The sequence below is a fragment of the Chlorocebus sabaeus genome, chromosome 19 (genome assembly GCF_047675955.1).
Source record: "Chlorocebus sabaeus isolate Y175 chromosome 19, mChlSab1.0.hap1, whole genome shotgun sequence".
NCBI classification, from domain to species: Eukaryota; Metazoa; Chordata; class Mammalia; order Primates; family Cercopithecidae; genus Chlorocebus; species Chlorocebus sabaeus.
In genome coordinates this window covers 28,249,837-28,268,470 of record NC_132922.1, presented here as the reverse complement: position 1 = coordinate 28,268,470, position 18,634 = coordinate 28,249,837, and the positions used below count along the sequence as shown (strand labels likewise).

At 57.7% G+C, this 18,634-nt stretch overlaps 2 protein-coding genes across 3 annotated transcripts in view; one reads left to right on the top strand and one right to left on the bottom strand.

Moving 5' to 3' along the window:
* The window catches only part of RSPH14 (radial spoke head 14 homolog), an 83,576-nt gene that overhangs the window by 25,013 nt on the left and 39,929 nt on the right, over positions 1–18,634 (bottom strand). The window lies entirely within an intron of this gene.
* The window catches only part of GNAZ (G protein subunit alpha z), a 54,509-nt gene that overhangs the window by 13,209 nt on the left and 22,666 nt on the right, over positions 1–18,634 (top strand). For both annotated transcript variants that reach the window (XM_007974873.3, XM_073006960.1), the window contains exon 2: positions 11,318–12,503. In XM_007974873.3, coding sequence (XP_007973064.1) covers positions 11,781–12,503 — 723 coding nt within the window. In that variant the 5' untranslated portion in view covers positions 11,318–11,780. The remainder of the gene's footprint in view (positions 1–11,317; positions 12,504–18,634) is intronic.

Here is an 18,634-nt window from a genome sequence, read left to right as displayed (position 1 = left end):
TTTTTTCCCAGAGGGCAGTTCCTGGGAGGGTAGCTTGTCCCTGCTCATGTCCAGTGTCACTGTCAGTAAGGCAAGTTGAGGTTTTTATCTTCTTCGGAAGATGTGGTTTTTTAGTCCAAAAATACAAACGGTCCCCAACTTAGGATGGTTTGACTTGCAGTTTTTCAACTTATGGTGCAAAAGCAATAAACACTGAGTAGAAGCTTTGCTTCGAGTACTCATATAACCATTCATTCTGTTTTTCCCTGTCAGTACAGTATTCAGTAAATTCCACAAGATATGGGTTAGATTGTCTACCTGCAGGCTAATGTAAGTGTTCTGAGCACATTTAAGGTAGGTTAGGCTAAGCTGTGAGGTTCAGCAGGTTGGGAGAAGTCAATGCATTTTCCACTTAGGATGGGTTTATCAGGACATAACCCCATCCTAAGTCGAGGAGCATCTGTAGGTGTTGTATCAAAAGCCTGAAACCATCAGGCCTTCCTGCAGACAGCCACACTGACCAGGATGAAGCAGCATGGGGAAGCCCTGGTGCACCGGGTGTGAGCATGTCCTCGCTCATTTTTGCCTTCATCCCCGCCTGGTCCTGAGCACCTGCGCTTCGTGGCCCATGACGCAATGCAGCCTTGAGAGCCACAGCCCCGCCCTTCACCATCCCAAGGCCCAGTGGAGAGCTGGACAGGGAGCCATTCAGTGGGGATGCCACAGACAGTGTCGTTCTGGGAAGGCAGGGAAGTCAGGTCCCTGCTCTCCCAGATGAGTGTGGGTGTGGACACCAACCCTAGCTCACTTGCCACAGGACATGCTGTCTGTGGTTTTGTGGTCACCCTATCACCGCATGTCCAGGTACCGTTGCACACTGGAGGGTATGATACAGAAGTGCTGCTCCAGGAGGCCATACCAACCCCTATCCTGTCCGGGGTCCCCTGGAGCCACCTGCCCCTAGGTGGGGAGCCTCATCTGGAGCCCCTGAGCTTTCTGGGGACAGCTCTCAGGCTGGAACCGCCACCTCAGATAGGTGGGTGTGATTTCCAGGCAGCTTCTCCCCAGGCTAAGCCCATCTGCTGCATCTGCGGGGTCACTTCTGAGAATCACCCTGCCCCTTGGCGTCCTCAGCAATTCCTCACTGCTGCCATACTGCATTTTTCTCTGTGTCCTCTTCTCCATGGTGCTGAGCTTTATCTGAAATGGCCTGGCTGCCTTATGTGCTCACCATCTCCCCAGGGAGAATACAAGCTCCTTGACACATAGAGACTCAGGTTGTTCCCCACCATATCCCCCTGTCCCCAAGCAGGGGACACACAATAGGGCTCGATTCTGGGAGAGCAAAGTATTGATCGGAGCAGGTCGATGACTGATCGGTTGCCCATACAGATCTGAGGATGGAAGGCCTCAGGCCTGGGCGCACGTGCTGGGTGATTTACGAGCAACGGGAGAAGCAGTGGAGGACACTCTGCTGAGCAAACAGATAGAACTGAACCAGGGAGAGGGTGACCCACTTTGCTGAGATGAGAGATGGGCTCTGGCCTGAGGAGGAGGGGTGCAGTGATTACACCACAGCCCAATAGCCCCCATCCCTTCACCACCAGTACCAGTGCCTCCACCCTGGTTGTCCCAGCAGAGAGGGCCTCTGGCCCCAGTTCCCCATGTACCCCACTTGTGTCCCCAGGAGGCAGAGGCAGTGGGGACAGAGCAGGGGGCTGCAACACCAAACCCTAGGAGGTGGCCTAAGGCCACAGGTGTGAGTGGCACTAACCCTTCCCCGGAGGAAGGTAATGCTTTTTTGTTTCTCTCTCAATCCTTCTCCTTCAAGGAGAAAATCCCAGTTTGGTGCCAGCGTGGCTCTCGGCTCTCGCACCCTCCAGCAGGCGATAATCCCTACTGTTTAAGCAACAGCCAGTGGCCTTGCCTGGCCCCTCGGCAGGGTCCCGCCCCTGGCTCCCGGCAGAAGCGGGTTCCTCTACACTGTTTTGTATTTAGATTACTTCAGTCTACGGCGGGTGACCCTGGCTTTCCACTGAAAGTAGGACTGTGAAGTCGTTATGAAGTACATTTTTTTTAAAGTAAAAAACGCGGTCAATTTAAAGAAAAATGTTGAGTAAAAACAGCCAGTGATACCCAGGTGTGGCCAGGTTAGGCAGGCTGCAGTCCTGTGGGGCCCGGTTGGAGGGCGTGATAGGAGCTGAGGCCTGCAGACTCCCAGCCAGGCCACTCCGGGAAATCACCTCTATCTTTGCGCTTTGGTTTCTACAGCCATAAAGCTGAGGCCACCTCCCAGGCCTGCTTTTAACATGAGATGACGTGTGTGAGCAAAGCACTCGGCCCAGCAGTGGTAGCAGACAGGGGTGGCATGGAGGTGCAACTGTGCCCTGTGTGTCTCCAGACATAGGCCTCTGGACCTAGGTTCCCTGGGCACCTTCCTCTCCTCCCAGTGGCCTCAGCCGCCCAAGGAGGCACACTGTAGATGAGGAAAGCACAGCAGAGCCACGGGTGGGACCCAGAGTCCCCTCCCCGGCCCCACCACACCCAGCTTCCCTGAGACAGACCCTCCCCGGGGCCCAGCCTGCATTTGCCCCTGACCTCCTATGAAGACGTGTGGAAATGGCTCCATGAAGAGCCTGTGGGGACACTGGACCATTACCAGACCACTGGAGAGAGGGGAAGCGCACAGTCATGGGGCTGCCGCGATCTGTGGAGCCCACTTCCCACTGGGTGGGGCCAGCGTGACAGAACGGAAGGCAGTGGGACAGAAGAACTGGGCAACACAAAGGACTCTTGGCTCCTCAGCGACCACAGAGAGCTGCCACCGAGGAGGCCCCCGTAGGTCCAAGCCAGGCCCTGGGAAACTCATGAGGGGATGCACGGCTGGGGCAGGACGGGGATGTGTGCAGCTTGTCAACTGGAAGCAAACACGACTCCGATAAGTCAGGCGTAAAAGGGCAGTGGAAAGTGCTTCCTCATTCAGCGAGGAGGAAGCCTGGTAATCTGCAGTGGCCACAGGCACAGGCTTTTCCAGACCTTCTTCTAAAATAGTATCATGGTGGGAGCTGATGTGGGGACAGCGGCTCCAGAGTTGGGGGCAGCACCCACTCTTTAAGAAGTGATGGAATGAGCATGGTGGCTCACATCTATAACCCCAGCACTTTGGGGGGCTAAGGCAGGAGGACTGCTTGAGCCCAGGAGTTTGAGATCAGCCTAAGTTAGTGAGACCCCCATTTCTACAAAAATAAAAAGATTAGCTGGTCATGGTGGTGTGTACCTGTAGTACCGGCTGCTCAAGAGGCTGAGGTGGGAGGATTGCTTGAGCCCGGGGGGTTGAGGCTGCAGTGAACTGTGATGGTGCACTGCAGCTGGGTGACGAGTGAGACTGTGAATATAAAAATGCCTCAGTTGAGCTTGTAACCACCCAAGGGGTTTACCTTGCTTGCTGCCTAGACAGAACCGATTCTTCAAGATGGGAATTGCAATAGAGAAAGAGTAATTCATGAAGCGCCGGCTGTGCAGGAGACCGGAGTTTTATTATTACTCAAATCAGTCTCCCAGAGCATTCAGGGAGCAAAGTTTTTAAGGATAACTTGGTGGATGAGGGGAAGCCAGTGGACCAGGAGTGCTGATTGGTCAAAGATGAAATCAAAGGGAGTTGAAACTGTCTTCTTGTGCTCAGTCAGTTCCTGGGTGGGGGCCACAAGATCAGATGAGCCAGTTAATCCATCTGGATGGTGCCACCTGATCCATCAAGTGCAGGGTCTGCAAAATTTCTCCAGCACTGATCTTAGGAGCAGTTTAGGGAGGGTCAGAATCTTTAGACTTCAGTTGCATGACTCCTAAACCGTAATTTCTAATCTTGTGGCTAATGTGAGTCCTACAAAGGCAGTCTAGTCCTCAGGCAAGGAGGTCTGCTTTGGGAAAGGGCTATTACCATCTTTGTTTAAACTATAAACTAAGTTTCTCCCAAAGTTAGTTCAGCCTACACCCAGGAATGAACAAGGACAACTTGGAGGTTAGAAGCAAGATGGAGTCAGTTAAATCTCTTTCACTGTCTCAGTCATAATTTTGCAAAGGCGGTTTCAAGCTTGGCCTGCAGGTTCCCATATTTACACAGCAAGTCGAGTGATCTGAGTTATATGAACCATCTACACGCCCAAAATGTGGGTTCAGGGTACCCCAATGCATTTCCTCCTGCTGGTCCCTGCATGCTCTGAGCTGTGGGCTGGCTTGGGGTTGGAGCCTTACCCACTCTACCCCACATCCTTGTCTGAAGAAGGCCCTGTGGTCACAGGCATAAGTGAGCCTGGAGATCTGTCACTGCAGGGCCTCCTTCCTCCCTCCCCCACGTCACCACAGACCAGCTGCTGGGTGCCAAGGTGGTGCTGGCAGGTACAGGGGCTGCAGCTGCCAGGATAGAAGGCGTCTCAGCACACTGGGGTGGGGGTGGGGGTGGGGCAGTGCTGAGTCATAGCCCCGCTTGGGGCATGCTGGGCAGCTCAGCCTCCACAGGGGACTCCAGGACAGGGTGAGTGGCAGGTAGGCGCAGGGAGCCCTGGGGTCAGCTCCAGTGGGGTGGAAAGGACTTGTTGGTCTGAAGTGGGTTCCATGACTCCTGCTGGCCACCCCACGCCTGGGATAGTGGACACCACTGATCCCCACACTGAGGCTAGAGAGTCCTGAAGGTTCAGGGTATATGGTATCTATGGTATCTGGGGAGGGCTGAGAGCCCATTGGGCATTAGGGGTGTGTCTTTGCTCTGCCTTGCTGGCCCTGTGACCTGGGCTGCCTGCCACCTCTTGGGGTCCTAGCTCCTGTTACCAGCAGAGGTGGCCATCTGAGTGGCCTCTGTTGGGCCTCAGGCATGACTGTCTCTGTGTCTCCTCCAGTCACAGTCTGGGTACAGTTCCATCTCCTCAACAAGCCTAAACTAACTCCCTGGGGACAGTCTGTGTGTTGAACCATCACTTCATCTTGGCTCACCCTTTCCATGGCCCAGGCTCTGCATGGGGCAGGCTTTCCTGGGAGGTGAGGAGGGAGGGAGGCAGGTAGCTAGGGACCTGGAGAGTGAGGGGCTGGGCTGCTGTCTCTGAGGAAGTGGGGCACAGTGATGAGGGAACCAGTCTATAAGCTGATAAGTCTTCCCACCCTGGCTTAGCCGGCTTGGGCAGTGACACCTTCGGTGACCTTGGCTGTGGGCTGTTCTCTTCTGCCTCCGCGGGGGGGCACTGACTCTGTGCTGTGCTGGCTGTTGTGGCGGAGGCCTTGTACAAGGCTTTGGGGAGAGCCTAGAGGTTACGGGCAGGACAGGCTGGCTCCCGTGGCCTGGATCGGCCCTGGCGAGCTCAGGCTGTAGTAGGTGTGGGCATGGGTATTGTGTTGCCCAAGCTCTATGCCCAGCAGCAGGCGGGGCCTCCAGGGATTGCGCCTGGGGAGGGAGGTGGTTCCTAGAGTGGAGGGCATCCAGGATGCAAAGGTCCCAAGAGAGGTGGCAGCACTTTACCTCCATGACCATGTCCCCATCCTGGCTCAGGGCTGTCACTCAACATCTGTTACAGGAACAGACTTGAGAGGGCCACATCTGGAAGGAGGGTCATGAGGGCAGGCCGGGTCTGCTGGGCGGTGGGCGAGAAGGGAGGGTCTTGAGAGGGAAGTCCATGTGTGGGCTGAAGGGTCTGTCCTGAAACCACAGGAAGCAAGTGGCTCTCAGCAGAGGGTTCCTGAGTGGGCTCAGGGTTTGGGGATCATGCCTTAGGAACCTTTGGGTAGGTGAGTCAGGGACCAGGATGGAGCTCCTTAAGAGCCTACGGCCAAGAGAAGCTGGTTTCCTGAGGCTGCTGGGGAGGAGGCAGGCTGAGCGCAGCCTATTAGGGCTTCCTGGCCTCTGGCTGCCTGCATGTTGGACCTGATGCCTGGCCCTGTGTCGCACTAAGTCCTAAGCGACCTCCTGGTGAATTTGCCATACTCTTCATGCTGCAAACACTACACATCTGCTGGGGACGGGGGCTGGATACTAGCTGATGTTCACTGATACAGTCCACTCATCTGTACTGAGCCCTGGCCGTAAGCACAGCAGGGTCCTGTACCACAGGGACAGCTGACAGTCCCCCTTTCCCAGTACCTGCCACTTTCACCTAATATGTCCCCTTTCCAAGAGCAGCCCCTGCTTCAGCCTACTGGCTGGACCCTGGAGTTCCCTGATCATCTCCCTGCTCCCACCCAGCTACCACTCCATCACCAGGCACTATGCACTGTACAGCTCACACATCTTGCAGAGTTCCTCACTGCATCCACTTCCCCCAGCCCTCACCCATGTTGCTCCCCTTTTATCACCTGGATGTTTGCATCCAGGAGCCTCCTCTGGTCTGGTTTCAGCGCAGCAGCCAAGGGATGCTGGTCACACAGGGCAGGTCATGGCACTTCTCACCCAAACCCTGGCTGGCTCCCGATTCGCCCTTACAGTGACCTCCTACCCTCTTGGCACCAGCCACATGGCCTCCTTCCTGCCCCTCAGACTGGTCAGGCATGCTCCCACTTCAGGGCCTTTGCACCGGTGGTTCCCTCATCCCTGGTGCCTGCTTGCCTCCCTCCTTCACCACCTGTTCATACTTATCTTTCACCTATCAGGAGGCCGGCCCCACCCACCTTTGCAGACTTGCAGCCTGCATGTGCCACCCTCAACCCTGCCCACTGGGAGCTCCATTTCCACTGTAGCACTGGGCACCTTCCTCACTTACTGTTTATTTACTGTCTGTAGTCTGACTCCTGCCCTCCCACCTGAGCAAAAATAGGGAATGGATCTTCATCTGCCTCATTCAGCAGCCTCAGCCCAAGTGCCAGAATCAAAGCCATGGTTTAGCAAGTAAGTGTGGGTTGCTGGAGAGCCCCTGACCCATCTTGCCTCTGCCCCAGTCGCCTCAGCCTAGCTGCACACCTCAGCTGGTTCCTCCTCTCCAGGGCATCTCTGCTCCCAGGATGCCACATGCAACCCCATGCAGATGCCCACATGCACCAGTACACATGCAGCTGCACACACACACGCACAACCACATGCAGACAGGGGCATGGACCTGTGCATGCACACCCAAAGATGTGTACATGGACCTGCTCACACACATGTACATAGAGCTGTGTGTGCATGTGAATAGACACATGCACACACTGGCATACAAGCAACCAGACACAGACACATCCATGCACCTGCGCACTCACAGACACACACAGGGACCTACGCATGCACGTACACGCACCACAATGGACCTGCACACACACAGGGACCTACGCATGCACGTACACGCACCACAATGGACCTGCACACACACAGGGACCTACGCATGCACGTACACGCACCACAATGGACCTGCACACACACAGGGACCTACGCATGCACGTACACGCACCACAATGGACCTGCACACACACAGGGACCTACGCATGCACGTACACGCACCACAATGGACCTGCACACACACAGGGACCTACGCATGCACGTACACGCACCACAATGGACCTGCACACACACAGGGACCTACGCATGCACGTACACGCACCACAATGGACCTGCACACACACAGGGACCTACGCATGCACGTACACGCACCACAATGGACCTGCACACACACAGGGACCTACGCATGCACGTACACGCACCACAATGGACCTGCACACACACAGGGACCTGTGCACGCACGTACACGTACCACAATGGCTTTGCACACACACACAAGGACCTGTGCACGCACGTACACACACCACAGTGGACCTGCACACACACAGGGACCCATGCATACACATACATGCACCACAATGGATTTGCACACACACAGGGACCTATGCATGCACATGCACACACACTGCAATGGACCTGCACACACACAGGGACCTATGCATACACATACACACACCGCAATGTACCTGCACACAGGTACCACATAATGCCACAAACATGCAGGTACACACATGGCTTAAAACCTTTCAGTGGTGTCCTGTTTCTCTTCAGTGAAGACCAAGGGCTCAGTTGAACTTCTGGTGAGCCCTGTGCCCCTTCTTCTTGCCTGGCACCTCTCTCCTCCTCTCCCTTGGTCCAGCCACTCTGTCCTTCCTTCAGTTCCCCTGTGTGTTAGGGATGGTTTGTCCCTTTCATCCCTAACACACATCCCCACACACCGCAGGGCCTTAGAGCATGTTCCTCCTCTGCCTGGCACGCTCTTTCCCTGGCCCATTCCTCTGGTATTTCTAGCCACACCCAGAGGCACTGTGGTGGGGGGTCCTGGTTGTTGGGCTTTAGTGACCCATCAGTGGTTTCTGGGCCAGGGAACAATGTGGTCATCCAGCTCTTGGCCTTTGTCTCTCGGCCAACCATCATCAGGTTCCATCCTGGGACTTGGGGAGTCCTAGAATGTCCAGTAAAGCCCGGGTTTAAAGACTCAGAGAGAGGGCCGGCCAGAGCCTTGTGTAAGAGCCAAGAAGTCAAGCCTCAGAATAGGTGGGACTGTCGTACCTATTCTGTCATACCTATTCTGTCATACTGTCATGTGGTTTGGACCACAGCCAGGCTCCCAACGCAAGGCCTCCTTATATCCGTGCACAGCCCTGTCCCATGCGTGGCACTCCTGCAGAGAGCACTCATACCCCCAAACACAACAGAGCCTGGCAGAGCTGCAGGGAGAATTCTGGTTGGGGCCTTCTGCTTGTTTGGTTCAGGTGATCTGAAAGACAAGGGTCCTCAAGCAGGGGACCTCCCCTTGGTTGTGACTGTTCGTCACTGCCCCATGCAGATGACAGACGTGGCCCTGACGCCCTGATTGCTGCCTGGCCTCAGTTTCCCCTGTCCTCCCACATTGCCCTGCCATTGCTGGTGCACACTGATCAAAGACTGCTTGGGCAGCCCTTAGCTCCAGGCTTCCAGACGACAGCATTTCAGGCCCCAGGCTGCCAGCCCAGTGTCCCCGGCCTGCTCTCTGATTCCCCAGCCTTGGAGCCCTGGAGCCATGGAGCACATACATTCCAAAGCACAAATCACACATCCTCGGACAGAGCAGCTTCTCTGCCCACCACTGGGGATGGAGGGCTGTACCTCACATTTTCAAACACTGAATTGAGAAGAACAGTCATGACGACAGAGGACACCTCCCACTGGGCTGGACACTGCCTTCTGAAAGGAGCATGTTGGCTTCCTGCTGGAATGATGGTGCTGACAGGGAGGACCCTGGGTCTCCAGGCAGTGGGCTGAGGGCTTTGGACACCTTTCCACACCTAAGGGGCTACATGTCATCTTTAAGCGGATGTTCTGCCCACTGTGTGCTAGAGCGGGAGGGTCATCTCGGGGCTTCCATTCTCAGATGTAATTTTCAGCGTCATTGGGATTGGGCTGAGTGACTGTTTAATCACTGCTCTCTTGGCAAAGATGTTTCTAGGGCGTTCCCTGGTGCACCTCTCATCGATGGCTGCCCGGTGAAGCGGGAAAGTTCCTCAGCCTCTCCAGTGATTCCTTCCCTCCTTCCACCAACCAGTGCTTACTGAACACCCACTATGCACCGGGCACTGCCCTGTTCCCAGTGGGGAACGAGGCCAGGATGGGCCCTCCTCACCCGCACTCTGGCTGGGGGTAGGGGCGACGGCAGCACATGAGGTCACGTAGGTCACACGTTAGCTGAGGGCTGCTATGGAGGAGGATGACAGGGGGCAAGGTGATGCTCACAGCAACAAGCACAGCAGGGCAGTGACTGCTACTGGCTGTCACTTTCTGAGGACCAGGCTTGTGCTAGACGCTTTACTCTTCACAGATACCTGTGGCCAGTGAGGGACAGGCTGTGATTGGGAGTAAGTCGCCAGAGGCCACACAACCTGGGAGAGGCAATCGAGGCATGAAGGATGAGACCACCCTGAGAGTGGTGGGGGTAACATCAGGATTTGATCAAGGGAAAGAGGTGGCATTAGAGCCTCTGGCTGTCAGAGGCTGGCAGAGATAGGGAGCAGGTGTGAGAGGCCACTGCCACTGTCAGGAGAGATCAGAACCTCTGCCCAGGGAGAGGACAGCCCACCAGGGGCCTGCTTCAGAGCAGGATCGCCAGAACTAGTGGTCAAGGTCTGTGAGGGGCAAGGGACAGTGAGGGGCACAGATTGCTGCTGGGAGGATGAAGTGCCATTTGCTAAGGTTTTAGCAGGTTGAGTTTCAGATGCTGGTCACACGTAGGAGTTGGGGGTGGGGCCTTGGCTGTTGGGGTCTGTCTGCCTCGGGCCTTCCCACCCCAGGGCCCGTCAGAGTTGATGGGTGGTATTAGAGGGGCTAATGCTGTCTGTGGCAGGATGGGGAGGCTACGTGGGTCTCCAGAAAGGGACAGAGGTCAGGGAAGGAGCAAGAGGGGTGCGTGCAAGCTGGGTGGGGCCTGGTGCCACCCTGGGCTCACAGCCAGGGGCAGAAGCCCGAACTTTGAGCTGCCCTTCATGTGGGGAGGCCTGGTCCAAACACCTGACGAAGTCACAGGGGCATCCTAGGGTGTGCCCCTCCCTGCTGGCAGGAAAGGTGGATGGGGAGGCCCTGACTCGAGGGGTTGGTGAAAGATTCCTCCCTTGGGAGCCACTGTGACAGCTCCTGCTCTCCTAGGTGGATTTCACCACAGCACCACGTGCAGTCCCCAACTCCCTGGTCTCAGCCCAAGCCCCCCTCTACCTCCTTCTGCGGGAGTGAGGCCGCCCCTCCCCACTGTGCTTAGGCACCTCACGGTGCTCCCACAGCCTGAAGCCTCCACCTTGCTCTGGTCCCTGCCTATCTGCTGGCTCCTGGGCTGGCCCAGCAGAGCGCCCTCAAGGGAAGGCAGGGGCCAGGCCTCCCTCCTGGTGCTTTTCCTCCCTGTGATTAGCAGTGACCCAGCTCCTGCGGGGGTAGTGAGAGTCAGAGAGGTGCTCAATTATCCCAGGGCTGGGCCAAGGCCTGGCCACCCGTGTAAAACAGGGCAAGGCTGAGCTCTGTCAATGCTGTCTGGGAGAAGGGCGCCAGGGGGCATCACAGCAGGGTGACCTTATTGAATCCTAACTGGATGCGGTACAAGGGAGTCCAGCATGGAGGCTGGGTGGGCAGAGGCCTTGCACACACCCTCCTCTCCCTCATGCACCTGGCTTCAGGCAGACTGTCCAGGCAGCAGCAGACACACGTGTTACACCGTAGTGTGGACCCTGCAGTGCCCCATGGAGGAGAGGGGGTCGGATGGATTGTTGCCGGCTCATTTTCCGAGGCCAGTCTCTGCTGCTCGGCTTTCAGAAGAGCTCCCTTTCACTGTCCAGCCTGAGGTGGGGCCACAGGGAGGAGGCTCACACTCTTCTCTGTGTTTGGCAGGTGAAGGGCTGGATGCACAGTGGGAGCCAGAGGCGGGGGGCTGCAGGGAGCACACCAGCGACCGGCCCTCCAACCCTCCAACCACTCAGCAACATCGCCACAGCAACCAGCAACCAGACGGCAGCAGCCGAGGCAGACACAAGCGGACGGCTTCCCACCGTCGCCGAGGACAGGGAATGACTACGGCAAATCAGGCCACTTTGCTGACTAGGGAGGTGGAGTGTCACTAGTGGGGAGGGGCGGCCGCCGCCTGCTGCACAGAGCGCCATGCCGGCTGGAGAAGAGGCGCTGGGGCAGGGGCTGCAGTGTGGCTCGGCCTCACCCCCCTGCTGGCACTGAGTGCCTCCACTGAGCCCAGCCCAGGGCAGCTGGGCTCTCGTCTGCCTGGTCTCAGCGTCCCCTGTGGTAAGAGGGAGAGGCGCCCCATCCCGTGCTCCTTGTCTGGGCCCGCTGCTGCCAGACCATGGGATGTCGGCAAAGCTCAGAGGAAAAAGAAGCAGCCCGGCGGTCCCGGAGAATTGACCGCCACCTGCGCTCAGAGAGCCAACGGCAGCGCCGTGAGATCAAGCTGCTCCTGCTGGGCACCAGCAACTCAGGCAAGAGCACCATCGTCAAACAGATGAAGATCATCCACAGCGGCGGCTTCAACCTGGAGGCCTGCAAGGAGTACAAGCCCCTCATCATCTACAACGCCATCGACTCGCTGACCCGCATCATCCGGGCCCTGGCCGCCCTCAGGATCGACTTCCACAACCCCGACCGCGCCTACGACGCTGTGCAGCTCTTCGCGCTGACAGGCCCCGCTGAGAGCAAGGGCGAGATCACACCCGAGCTGCTGGGCGTCATGCGGCGGCTCTGGGCCGACCCAGGGGCACAGGCCTGCTTCAGCCGCTCCAGTGAGTACCACCTGGAGGACAACGCGGCCTACTACCTGAATGACCTGGAGCGCATCGCCGCAGCTGACTACATCCCCACTGTCGAGGACATCCTGCGCTCCCGGGACATGACCACGGGCATCGTGGAGAACAAGTTCACCTTCAAGGAGCTCACCTTCAAGATGGTGGACGTGGGGGGGCAGAGGTCAGAGCGCAAAAAGTGGATCCACTGCTTCGAGGGCGTCACAGCCATCATCTTCTGTGTGGAGCTCAGCGGCTACGACCTGAAACTCTACGAGGATAACCAGACAGTAAGTGGGGCCGGGGTTTTCCTCTGCTTGTTCCTGCTGTCACGGGTTCTTGGAAGCAAGAGGACTCGTGAGGTCCAGGACAGTCTGCATCCAGAAAGGGAACCAGGCGCAGGCCTGGCCCTGCTGCACGATAACTGAGGCGGCTCCAGCAAGGTGGGGGCAGAGGGAACAGGGTGTGGAGTGCAGGTGTCATGTCCCATGCCTGAAGTACTCAGGGTGTGGAGGCCACAGGGCAAGAGAGTGTGAGGCTCCGCCGGGCATCCGTGGTCAGTCCGTGTGATAGTTTGGCAAATCCATGAAGCTCCTGCCAGCACCAGTCTCCTACCAGCATGTAGGTCCAGGAACAGCAGCCAGCCCCCATCTTGAGCCTGAGAGTCTGGCAGAGATGGGGTTAAGAGCTCTTTAGAAGGGATAAGCCAGGTCCTGGTGGAAAGGGGACGACGTGAAAGCAGGTGGTGGGATGCTTTCACAGTGGCATGGGCGCAGCCCAAGGGAGACCTGGGCCCAGTGCCAAGCACTGGGGGCTTGAGAGTGGAGTTGCTGGAGAGAGTGGGGAGCCAAGTGAAGCAGCGGAGAAGTGTGCTCAGGCCCAGCCAATACAGAAGGTCTAGCACACGAAGGGGGCCACAGCCAGGAGTGGTAGTGGTAGAGGCTGTGGCAGACAAGGGAGGGGCTGTCTTGCCCAGCAGGACGCCCTGAGCACAGATTTCACATCTCTCCTTAAGAGAGAGGTCTTTGACCCTGGGGATGGGATAGTGGGGGCAAACAAGGAGTCATGAAGTTGTGGGTGCCCTGGGGCTAGCGGAGGGTGATACTGGGAGACAAGGGCCCAGCCTCCCACTTGGGAGCACTGGCCTCCGAGGTCACTCCTTGCTTCGCCCAGTCCTAAGGCAAGCTTTATTCTTTGGGTTCAGCCAAGAGCAACAATGGTTCTAGCTTTGGCCCTGTGCCCCAGCCAGGGAAACTGGACAGCTCCAGGCTATGGCCATGGTGCTAGGAGCCTGAGTGTTCTGAGAGAGAAGATCTTCGGCTTTCATCAGGCAGCTGGGGAGGCAGGCTTGCCTCCCTCCACTCCTTGCTTCAGGGCTCTCCCTGGAACTGTGCCTAGGTGTTGATGGCATACCTGGGGGGAATGAATGATGGATGGGCAGGCAGGTGTGTACACAGGCGGCTGCATCCACCCTGCTCCCAGTGTGTATCTGTGTGCTCTCCAGGGTTCTGCCCCTTACCCTATGGTTGCCCCCAGTTCAGCCCCATGTGTGGTTCTGGGCAGAGGGGACATCCCAGCAGATAAGTGAGGTCAGGCTCCCTTGATGAGGCATGGCCATGGGCAGAGGCCTTGGGGCTGAAAAGCTACAAGGCAAAATGAGGTGCTCAGGCTGGACCCCTGGGACAGTGCCATGGTGGGTCTGCCAGCCACCCTGCAGCTGCCAGTCACACCGGCTTGCACCACTGGCCTCATCCATCAACTCAGTGGCAGGCATGAAAAATTCCCCAGGCACCAGGCCTGGCTCCCAGTTGCATCCTTTGACCGGCTGTGCCCGCAGGTGTGCTGGACCCAGGAGGCAGGATACCTGGGCCTTGAGTTGGTCCAGTGTTTCTCGGAGAGCTTCGGCTGTTACCTTTGCTTTCTGAACTTGTCAGTGAGGAGATGACCCAGGTGTCTTCACAGATGGGCCCAAGGCTAGGCCTTTGCCTGCCCGCAGCCCTCTCAGCTCTGCCTGGCCTGTGCCTCCCACCTTGCTGCCTCTCTCTTCTCTCCTTCTGCTCCAGCCGTGGTCAACATGTTTTGCTCCAGCAATATTGCTCTGTCCAGCCTTAAGCTTGTAACGATCCTGATACCTGCCTCTCATCCCCCTGCCCTTATCCTTCAGGTCTCATCCCAAGTGGCGCCTTCTGGGAGGCCTTTTCTGACCTAGCCTGGCACCTGTACACCCCTCCATCTAGTAATGTGTGAGTGAGCTCCTCAGGGCAGGCCCTGGATGGGCTGGGGGCCGCGGTGGGCCCTCGCATCTCTAGTCTTCCCTCTCCCAGGGCTGTCCCTGGGGAGAGCCACGGTGGGCAGCCATGAGCAGGGACAGCAGCCACTGGCCTGGCCTCAGGGATCCCTGTGAGGTTCCAGGCATTCAGGGCATTTTCTAAAGGGAGGGGCTGGCAGCCAGGCTGGCACACCCACCATCATCAGCCTGGTTTCTGCAGGCCTGGGGAAGTGGTTGTTCACCAGAAAAGGAAATTCTGGATGAGAAACCCAAGCAAGGCTGGAAATTCACTGGATTCCAAATGATTCTGACCTTTCATGCTCTACCAGTAATATGTGGAGATGGAAAACAAACAGGCTGCCGAGGGAAGACAATCCCCTCCCGCAATTCCTCCCGCTGGCTGGGCTGGCCCTGGAGGTGGACTGGCCCCCAGAATGGTGCCGGCAGTGAGGACAGCCCGCCTCCAGCCGGGCCAGGGCCAGGGCCAGTGCTGGCATAGGGGCTGGCACAGGGCTGCCACTCTCTGCCGTCTCCTTTTGGAATGTGCTGAACTATCCTCCCTGGGCCCTGTCAAAGGCAAGGCAGCCAAGAACAGGCCATGCTCGTTTTCACAAAAGCCGAAAGAACCTTGGGGCCCAGTGCCAGGGCTCTGGACATGGCTTCTCCATGGCTCTACTTCTATGCTCAGCTCCCAAGGCCTCATCTTCCCTGATGCTGGCAGTGCCTCCCCACCCCCACGCCTGGCGAAGGAGCCACAGCCCCCCGGCCCACCCGCTGGCTTCTGCGTCAGCACGTTGCCAAGGAGAACATCAGTGTCTCTGGGCTCCCAGGTGTGAGGGCTGCAGTGAGTGCAGGGCAGCACCTCAGAGCGGGGAAGGCAGATTTCAGGGTGTCTGTGGAGTATGGCAGCAAGCCATACAGGGAGCCGCGCCCCTCCATGGCCACAGTTCCCACCCTCATCCGAAGAAGTTGGTGGACCGTTGTCCTGACCAGGGCCAAGCCCTGCAGGTGTGGCAGGCACCCCCCGGTGCCCCCAAGCCCAACACTCAGCTGGGGCTTCCTCAGGCAGCAGGGGAGGCCTGAACACAGCCCAGCAACATAAGAGGGTTTTTCTGGCGCACCTGTCCCCTGAATGATCCCATGGGGCAGCAGTGCCTGTTAGTTTTGTCACAGATCGAGGCACCAAGGCTCAGGCACACGGCCGGCGCTGCGGGCCCCCAGCCCTCAAGTCCACGAGGACAGTTCCTGAGAGGCCATGTGTCACACACAGGACCCGCCATGGGCCTCCCACTTAGCCAGAGCCATGGCAGAGGCTCTGCCCCTCCTCTTTAGTACATTCACACAAGGGTCAGTCATCAAAGACTCACTCTGCTGCCCTAGGAGGGAAAGGCAAAGAGGAGAAGCTGGCACCTACCAGCCCACGCTGAGGGACAGACCCAGGTGGCTGTGGCCAGCAGAGCCTGAGTCTTCACTCGGCCCCACTGGAGGCACCTGAGGGGGTAGGTGGGCACTTGCTACCCAACCTCTGCCCTTGCGGATCAGCTGATGGGCTTTGCCGGCCGCCTAATGCTGTGGGATCCTTCAGAAGGCGAGATTAAAAGGTCTGGTTGTAAAGTGTCAAATGTTCTCATGTGGAAACCCACAGGGAGCTCACTGCCCATTTCCCGACGGAGCTGTCAGCACTCCCAGCCCTGCGGCGGGTCTGTTGTGCACCTGTGATGGACCTGCTGTGCGGGCGCAAGGCTAGGCGGGGGCTGGGCATGAGGGTTAGCGCAACTCTCCCAGCAGCACAGGGAACTGGGGGACAAGCAGGAGGCAGTCACACTAGCCCAGCCACAGCTTCATTTCCACAAAGCCTCGTGCTGCCAGGGACACCTGCCCTGTCTTTCTAGAGCTGGCAGGCAGCAGTTCCCAGCGGTATCCCCATTGTGCTTTCATCCAGGACCCACGGTAGTCACTTGAGCCCCATAGGCAGGCTGGGTCACAGTAAGGTGCACCGTGAGAGGCCTGGTGTCTTTGCCACTTATCTGAGAGACAGCTGGTCAACATGTTATCAGTGAGGGTACCCAGGGAACGGGGGACCTAAGAACATGCCTTTTGTGGGGTAAGTTCTGCAGATGGCAAGTGCTTGAGCAGCCAGCCTCCAGGCAGGTGGCCTCTGCCCAGCCCTGATAGTGTTCCCTCATCCTGGGCTATTGGCTTCCTGCGGAACCCCTCCCCACTCCAGGGCAGATCAGCACCCCTAGCACACCATGAGGGCAGGTCCACACCTACCCGGCACAGCCCGTGCTATGAGCAGAGGGCCTGGCACACAGTGGGTACTCTGCAGACTTTGTGGAGCGGGCGGAAGGCGGTAGGCTTGGAAAAAGCTGGAGCTCCAAGGCCCTGGCTTCTGGGTGCAGAGCAGCTGGGACAATCAGCCCTTCCCGAGGAGACCCACTACTGGTCCGTAACAGGAGTGTGTGCAGTGCCCTGAGGAGGGGCTGCCCAAGGCCGTCCTGTGAACACAGCATGTTCCTGCCACCCTAGCACTGCGGTTTATCATTTACCCCAAAAAGGGAGCTTGTTTTAGTGCTTTAAAAATGGAGTTTAAACATTTGTACCATAAAATGGCGTGTTGTGGGTGAAACAAGGTGTTTCCAGTAAGACAGGCTTCCACCTATTGATGACAGAGCTGGTTATATTTGTCGAAAGAGGGAATTACAAATGGCCAATAGCCAGACACGGGTGATCCCCTCTGCCCAGCATACCAGGGCTTAGATTGAGAAGGGACCTTGCACATTCTTTAGTGTCCTTAACCAGCCGGCTTTGCAGTTGAGGACACTGAGCCTCAGAGAGGCTCCTTCACATACCCCAGGGCTGAGACACTGGCTCTCAGGGAAGGTCCTGGCACTGGCCCCTGGGAATTCCAGCGGCCCCCTCTTCACCCTACTGGTCCTACATCCTGTGGGTGCTGGGGTGCTCCAGCAAGGGCCTTGGGGCTATAGACTGGGTTCCACCCTGGGAGCTGCTGTGTAGCCAGCGTCCCCTCAGGAGAGTGGAGGACAGTGACACCTGGGCTTGGGAGAAGTGAGTGGCTGTCAAGGTTGACACTCCCCTCCTCTCTTTGTCTCCTGGCCTAGTCAGTGGCAGGATCACAGGGAGCCCTAGCAGAACATGGTCTCACTCTGCCTCTTGTTCCTGACCTGGTCAAGGGCATAGCTCCAAGCCAGAAGGCCTGCCGCCCTTTTCCCAACACACACAGGTCTCCCAAGCAGCTCCCTCTGATCTTGCAATGTGCCAGGGCCACATGCAGTTTGTCTGCAGCATCCTTAAGTTATAATGACCCTGGAACAGCAGAGCCTCCTGACCAGATCCAGAAGCAGGGCCAGGCTGGCACACTGGGCTCCCGAGGACTGGACGGCCCCCATGGCAGTGCAGCTTGAGAGGCTCCACAGGGGTGGGAGACACAGAGGACCAAGCCCACAGCAGCACCCTGATGGCACATCGCTTGGCAGGCATGGAATTGGGAGCAGGGCTCAGCTGGCCACATGATATCCCCAGCCCGTATCCCTCTCTAAGCTTGGCTTGGCTTCCCCTCTATGGCCTGTTATCCTTCCTGAGCACTGGAGCGGTGGGGCCAGCCTCCAGAGGGCTGGGCACACACCTGTAGCTGGGCCACCCGTGGCCTAGAGGCCCCACCAACACTTGTGAACAGCCCCTGCCATCCCTTCAGCACCGGTTCCTCACATCCAAGTTCCCTTGCCTCATTGCCCAGCACTCAGCCTTAACTGGGGCTGAGGCCACCTCAGACAGCCTTGGGCCACTCTGAGCCTGTGGCCTGTGCTCAGCAAATGCTGGGTATCTGCTCGCCTAGGGTCCCAGGCTTTTTGCATGAGCCCATGGGGTGCTGGCTCAAGCCCAAGATGGGAGAGGGATGAGCAGGGAGGGGTGGAAAAGGCAGCATATCCTGGCACCTAAATTGAGGCCCTTGCTAGCACATCCATCCTTGGGTTAGCTCCTTCCTTCCTCTGCTCCAAGGGAGGATGCGGCCACAAGGCCCCTGACAACAGCAGCTTCTCCTTTCTTGTCACACTGGGAGCTTCCAAGGGCGGGGCCATTTCTTAGCCTGCCTTGTACAGCGGCTCCTTGCCCTGGGTAGGTCCTTGGTCA